The sequence below is a fragment of the Mytilus edulis genome, chromosome 4 (genome assembly GCF_963676685.1).
Source record: "Mytilus edulis chromosome 4, xbMytEdul2.2, whole genome shotgun sequence".
Taxonomy (NCBI): domain Eukaryota; kingdom Metazoa; phylum Mollusca; class Bivalvia; order Mytilida; family Mytilidae; genus Mytilus; species Mytilus edulis.
This window is the reverse complement of record NC_092347.1, coordinates 16,050,525-16,058,270: the sequence shown is the minus strand read 5'-3', so window position 1 is coordinate 16,058,270 and position 7,746 is coordinate 16,050,525. Positions and strand designations below refer to the sequence as shown.

At 31.5% G+C, this 7,746-nt stretch overlaps 1 protein-coding gene across 1 annotated transcript; it reads left to right on the top strand.

Moving 5' to 3' along the window:
• Nucleotides 1-3,956: 3,956 nt before the first annotated feature.
• Nucleotides 3,957-7,163, top strand: LOC139518385 (uncharacterized). The gene is made up of 3 exons (XM_071309938.1): nucleotides 3,957-4,567; nucleotides 4,960-5,176; nucleotides 6,955-7,163. The coding sequence occupies exons 1-3, from the start codon at nucleotides 4,165-4,167 to the stop codon at nucleotides 7,037-7,039; spliced, it is 705 nt and encodes a 234-aa protein (XP_071166039.1). The 5' UTR covers nucleotides 3,957-4,164; the 3' UTR covers nucleotides 7,040-7,163.
• Nucleotides 7,164-7,746: the final 583 nt, after the last annotated feature.

The following is a 7,746-nucleotide window of genomic DNA, read 5'->3' as shown; positions in this document are numbered from 1 at the left end:
ACTTGGAATTATCACTGAGTGTTACTTACCCAGGGTAAAGTCGTACTGCAGACATATCTGTACAATTCGCCGTATTTAAGCTTAAAAACATTATTGTGCGTTAATTAATATAAACAATTGACGTATTTTAACACAATGATTATTGGTTTTTATGTTCTAATTCGTTTCACTTAAACGAACATAAAATATTTATCAAATAAATAACTGGAACTCTCACATGGACCATAAACTATTGGGTTTTTTAAGAACTGTCAAAACATGAAGTGAAATAAATGTGTTTCTGAATTTTTTTCAGGAAAGTTGAAAAATATAATTTTTACTGGAAGTAAAAACAGCAAACAGAAAGTAGAAAAATAGTTTTGACCTCAGGATTTCAACTTTTTATTTTTCGTTGCATAATTCCCGTTATAAGCCACAATTTCACATTACTACTCATATAATAATTATGTACATGGAAAAAAATGAATGTAGCATTTTATTTTAAAAGTAATCAAAGATCAGCTGTTTTGCATGTAACCCTATTGAACAGTTAATTACAAGACTGCAACCTAATGATATCTATAGTTAATAGATATAACGGAGGGTGTGTATCAAAGATCACAATCATTCAGGTATAACATGCAAGTTACACAGACGAACATTTTCGATTTGAACGGTGTCATCTTGATAAAAAATTTACGGTGTATGTGTATTATCATATAAACGTTGGGTTTCTACGAGAAATAGATTTTTTTTCTTGTCTTCAGATTTTTTGTTTGTTTCTTGATTTGTTCTGTTTGTATTCTAAGCTGCTTCAGCTTTCTACGCTTATTTAATTTTACCATGCATCCCTATGTTCTTTTTTATTTGACCTTTGACCAAACATAGGAGAGGTTTTGGATCCAATTGTATGAACTTTGACCAAACATAGGGAGAGGTTTTGGATCCAATTGTATGACCTTTGACCAAACATAGGGAGAGGTTTTGGATCCAATTGTATGACCTTTGACCAAACATAGGGAGAGGTTTTGGATCCAATTGTATGAACTTTGACCAAACATAGGGAGAGGTTTTGGATCCAATTGTATGACCTTTGACCAAACATAGGGAGAGGTTTTAGATCCAATTGTATGACCTTTGACCAAACATAAGGAGAGGTTTTGGATCCAATTGTATGACCTTTGACCAAACATAGGGAGAGGTTTTGGATCCAATTGTATGACCTTTGACCAAACATAGGGAGAGGTTTTGGATCCAATTGAATGAGTAAACCCCCGCACCGTATGTTTTATCAATGGTATATCTTTTTCTCGCTAGGATTTTATAGTTTACAATATTATTCTGCAGCCTTATATCTGGTCCCTTTTCTATTATATCTTACTGCTTTTTTATGATTCTATGAAAGTATATATTGAAGATCATGCGGCAACTAAGAATGTCCGTTTATATTGTCAAGGTCTAGTTTGTACTATTTGAACTTAAAAATATAACCAAACTGCATTCCCAATATCTAAATGATCTTTACAAATTGTCACTGAATACAGATTGGACACACCATATTTGAATTAACAAAATACAAAGTATAATGTACATTATGTAGGAATCCGACGTCCAAATATTTCATGCATGATCAAAACAAATATAAAAGATAAATATAATAAGTAGGTCCTGTAATAGAAACAGTCCGGGAATGAAGGTTGGGGAAATTTGGAGTGTCACTTAATAATGAGGGTATATTGGTTAGAGATCGAAATTTAACCTTGTAACCGTCCACATGAGGGGTGATTGCTAGGGTTTCAACATGCAAAGAGCGTGGTACTCTTTTTACACGAGGCATCGAATTCAACGTCCCCATTCAGACCGGACGTGGCTGCGTAGTTGTACATCCTGCACATCCAAACGGACGCATAACATAAGCAAGGGTTAGTTTGAAAAATATTTATTCAGATAAATCATCACTAAACGATACGATACAATTAAAACAAATAATAATTATAGTTTTTATATATAAATATTTTATATAAATATAAAGATTCACCAGCTCCACAATATAGAACCTGTTGGTCTAAATGAAAAAGAAAAAAAAGATACAGAAAAGATAAAGAATAATATAGAACACAACATCTTCCTTTTTAGCCTGTAATATTGCCCAATGGACGTTGCAAACTTCAACCACCAATTTGGTAAATAGTCTTGAACTTCATTCAAATTTTGAATTCTTTACAAGGCAGCTAAATTCATGTTCAACATGTACAATAAGCTGCAAAAAGTTTCTGACTCACCTGGATAAATGCACGCTTGATGAAGCTAGTTTGTCTAGCGAAAATTTTGCGTTTATTTTATTGCATTGACCTGCACACATTTTAAACATTCTAATGTTTACATACTAAATAGTGTGTTAAAATTACATTGTTAGGCAATCTACAGTATAATAATAATATATTGCAATACAACTGGCTCATTTCATAATAGATATAAAAAAAGAAGAAGAGGTATGATTGCCAATGAGACAATTCTCCACAAGAGACAAAATAACACAAACATTAACAACTATAGGTCACTGTACGGCCTTCAACAATAAGCAAAGCTCATACCGCATAGTCAGCTAGCCCTGTAGTTTAATTGTTTTCATTCGATCATTTCTTCTTTAGAAATTACATCTTACCTGTCGTTGTCAACTGTAGGTGTGGACATTAATGAACAATCATTAGTATTACCACCAAACACAGATCAAAGTTGAATTATGATGACGTTTATACTTATCCCGTTCTTACGTTACCCCATTACTCATTATTTTTTTAACAACGGAGCTCGCAAACCCCCGTGAACTCTCTAATGACATCATACAGAGTTTTGTATTTCAAAGAAAACAAACGTCACTAGGTTTGAAATCGCACATTTACTCTTGTGTACTTATATGTTGGGACATCTGTGTCCAATGGACACATTCCTTCATTCTAATTTATTTTGTTTTATTACAATAATGAACACTAAAAGGACAAGATATGATGTAGTTTGAAATGATTAAACAGCAAAAAGTATGTATATGATAAATGCACATTTCCTCTTAGTTGCTTTTCTTTTTAATTAACAGGACTTTCAAAATAAACAAAATTCGATTTGGAAGTTATATTCTACATAGTACTATTTTCAAATTTTCAAAATGAAATACTTTGTATTTGATTTTATATCAAGTTAACGATCAAATCGTAAAATAACTTCAATGTAATTCACCACTCTGTAAATTGTCGGTTTTCAGATGTTTTGTTTGTTTGGTTTTTTTTTCGTACCACCTTTCCATTGGCCATGTCATTCTAATTTGAAGCTAGTATTTATATTATGAACCGAATCTTTATCAATTAGCTAGTGTCATTTTGAACACAATTTTATTCAAGAGCATATTTTTTCAACGGCATATTCATCATTATAAAACTAATGTCCATTTGTTCCTCCATATACCTCTACCAGACTTCATACCTCTACCAGACTTCATACCTCTACCAGACTTCTGCTATATGGTAAAACAACACTTAAAATATATATAGGGTCAAACGGATATTTTTTTTGTAGAAACAATACTTTATGGAGAAAAAGATGTTCGTGACTCGCATCGGTTCCTTATAATTAAAGTCAGTACGTTTTTTATGTGGGAATTAGTAATTGAAATAAACTAGTCTAGAAGACAAAATAAGAAAAGTTAATTGTTAACTGTGTTTAGATACCATGCCATGTGGGTAAATAAAAGTGCTGTTTTACTTTATCAGTTTTTATGGGCGATTTAACCACTAAATGTCCTTAATTCTCCGTGCTGTTACATGTTAATTAGGGGAAAGGAACGTTGAAGAGTTTCCAATTAGTTGTCTGAGATCACTATAAAATTGATTGTACTGCCAATAAATTTCTATTTAGTTACGATAGAGGTTAGAAAAAGATAAACAACAGCTCAAACTAACGGGTTCTGTTCAATCTCAAAATAATTTAAAGGGTTTTAATAGTCAGCTTAAAGACGGATTCAACAAATATTAGTTTGTGAATGATAGAGTGGACAGACGTTTATTGATCTAAGACAACCAGATGTCGTTGATATCATCTTAAATTTGTCATAATTATATAAAGGCGGGGTTATCAATACTGCTGAATATTAACTTGTATTGCTTTCCTTCAATCAGCGATTCACAAATCAAAATGGTGATGAACTTTCAATTTGTTCAGGGTACATCAGGAAGTCATTATTATATTGACAAAGATTTTAATACGGAAGTATATTCAAACTTTTACAAGAAACTTAACAAAATGAATGACTTGGCAGACGACATTGAAAGTTGTTGTTCTTCACATTCGGACAATGAATCAGTTTCCAGCAATGTTGAACCAGTTCGGAATAATTCGTTAAAGTTTGGAATTGCAAATATTTTAAAAGAGAGTGAACATTCAGTGACTACAGAGACGTCATTTTCTAACGATGAACAATTATCTAAAAACATGTTTAACCATACGAACAGTCCTAGACTTTTATTTAATCCGTATTTTATGCCAAATTCAAGCCTTATGTGGCCTCTCCAAGATTTATCAAGAGACAGACAAATATGTAAGTAGTATTTTCATGATTAAGATACACAAGTCATTTATTTGTACAGTATTATCTGCAGACGAATAACAAAATTCCATTTTACATAAAATAAACATTTTCATATTTTCAAATTACATTTATATTCATTTGAAAAGAATCAAGCCAGCGCACACACATGTCGTGTATAAAGTCAACAAAAAAATATTTTTTAACTTCTTGACGACAAATACATCCGTCAATATACGCGTAAAAGGATCTATTTCGCAGACCTACAAAAACGTAATCTTATCTTTAACCTTAGATTGTGATTCAAAATCTGACTCGACTTAGAGCAACCTTATAATTTTGACAATTGCCTTTTTTATGCACACTAGCCTCAATTTATTAAAATTATTACCTCTACATTTTAGTAACAAGACGAATAGGACATCCGTATCAAAACAGAACCCCACCAAAGAAAAAGAAACCAAGGACATCATTTAGCAGACTTACCATAATAGAACTAGAGAAAAGATTTGAACAGCAAAAGTATCTAGCGTCATCAGAACGAACGCATTTAGCAAAATCTCTGAAGATTTCAGATTCACAGGTGAAAACATGGTTTCAGAATAGGAGAACCAAGTGGAGGTAAGAAAGGTTTTTTTTTTTGATCAAATAAAATTTAAAAAAATATATATATAGATATATTTGTTTTATAAAAGTTATACAAAGATGTATCTGGTAAATTTATTGGGAGAAGTACGATTTTTCAATATGTATAAAAACATGTTTAACATGCATTTCTAGTACCAAAATAAAAACGAGTAACGGAATCGAAAAGAAAATTTTCGTACAACACGTAGAGTTTAGCTCTTATTGAAATTTGGACAGTGATTTGACATTTGTCAGTGTTGTATTTATAGATAACATTTTCATGTACTTAAATTAAAAAAATATTGCCTAGATAATGTTCATTCAATTTTGATCAGTCTTTTATTAAGTAAACATTTAAAAGATATTTTTTTTTGTAACTGAAAATCTAAAAAAAAAAAATCCAACACATGTTCCAGAACAGATTTTTTTTATTAATGCAATATGTTTTTATTGTAGAGAAACAAGATTTAAAACATTATATGCATATGCTTCTATGTTATTTGTAAATTTGTAAATGATAATACTTGAGGAGTTGAGCAATATTTGAAAAGAAACCGCCCAGATTACGGCAGAGGGGGCATGAATGACTTCAATAAAATAACTAAAGCAAACTAACAAAATCCAATAAAATTTCATTCATATCTGTTTAAATAAGATTGATAATCTTTTCATTCGAATTCACATAAATTACGGGTTTATACGCTCGTGAACATTTTTACGGGACGTTTTATGGTATACAAATGTCCGGCGTCCGTTTGTCTGTCCGGCGTAAACATGTCGCACCGTCACTGGAGAACAACTTATCTAAATTTCATGAAACATAATATAGTTGAATCTTATGATGGTCAAACGACCTGTTTTCTTTTTGATGAAAATTAGATTAAAACTTTTTGAGTTTCAGGACTTTGTAACTACAACAGTGGTGTGGTTTTTTTTTCACATGTCGCGCCGTATCTCAAAAAAGATTTATGATTATTTCTAAAATCTTTACACACTTCTTAGTTTTAATAATCCTATTATCTGTATACGTTTTGGTAATGATTCAAAATATATTTTTGAGATATTGAGTATTTTGTAAAATAAAAAGGGGGGTCACATGTCGCGCCGTATCTCAAAAGCGATTTATGATAATTGCTTAAAACTTTACACACTTCTTATTTATATTAATCTAAAGATCTGTATGATTGTCAATGAAAAAAACTCCACAAGGGACAAAACAACAGAAAAATTAACAATCACAATACGCCTTTAACAATGAGCAAAGCCCATACCGCCTAGTCCGCTATCAAAAGACCCTTGACATGACAAATGTAGAACAATTCAAACGAGCGATGTTAAACCAGCTTGCGAGTGCGTAATCATCTCCGTTATCTGGAAAATGCAGTGGTTTAACAGCACAACATAAGAACAAACTATACAAACTATTGGAAAAGGCTTGAGATCAAATCGAAACGAAGCACACAAAACAAAACCCCATCGAAAGCACAAGAACGCAGGTATCATACTAACAGTACTCTTTACAGATACAAAGAACTTCCAACTTAAACCATGCTTTCCCAGACTATAATATAAGACTATTTAACTTTGTAAACTGCTGTCCAGAAGTCCGATATTTATTATTTAGTTTTGTAAACTTCTGTCCAGAAGTCCAATATTTATTATTTTCGATTTTCCTGTCTTTTATTCGATTGGTTTGAAAGTTTGTATTTTAATTATTTATAACCTTTTTGTGCTAATTTATTTTTAACTTAAACAATCATTTTTTTTCGCAGGCGACAAGTTGCTGAAGAAAAGGAAATACAAAGACAAGCTGCAAATCGTTTATTAATGTCTATTGGACAAAGTGTTTTGCAATAAATTGCTCAACCTAATGTGACTTTAAAGGAAGTATTATTGTTAATTAAGAAGCCATTAGTGTGGGTTATTTTCCCACAAAATTAAACTGTTCTTTTGCTTTTACATTAAAAAAAACTTTTATTAATCGTTCTTCTTTCATATTATGGGCGCAAATGCAATGCGCCAATTTTTAAAAAATCCAATCTTTCATTTGCGCCACAAGGTTATATTTCATTTGCGCCAAAAAATTAAACTTCATTTGCGCCATTTTACAGGTAAAACAGGTAATATATAACAGAAAAGTTAAATATTCATTGCTCTAAAAGGTTTGTTTATGCAGTATTCCCCCTGTTTGAATTGAATTTTAGTGAGTTCATATACTAGTACTCTTTTTCTTTTACAAAATTGAGAGTCACAAAGCCATGATTTCAAATTATATTTAGTGTTCACATGTTTGAGCTGTCAAGATATTAATTGTCAATTCAGAGACAAACATATGATAAGTCTGTAATTTTTGGTGACCACACATATTAAGGTATCGTATGTTCTGCAAAATGGAGACAGTCGCTTAGGTGTAAATAAAAATAGATCCACACAAATTTGGAAAGCCAGAACAACAACTGATATGGACTGTAGTTCAACGATGGCAGACAGAAAAAACAGACTATATCCTTTTGATAAATATGGTATGCACTAAAGAGGCGACATTTCCAGACATGAATACAACG

Excerpts from the sequence above, each read along its gene's own strand:
- LOC139518385 (XM_071309938.1), top strand. The coding sequence starts at position 4,165 with ATGGTGATGAACTTTCAATTTGTTCAGGGTACATCAGGAAGTCATTAT. Across the intron at positions 4,568-4,959 it reads ATCAAGAGACAGACAAATAT|TAACAAGACGAATAGGACAT; the intron begins GTAAGTAGTATT and ends TCTACATTTTAG. Across the intron at positions 5,177-6,954 it reads AATAGGAGAACCAAGTGGAG|GCGACAAGTTGCTGAAGAAA; the intron begins GTAAGAAAGGTT and ends TTTTTTTCGCAG.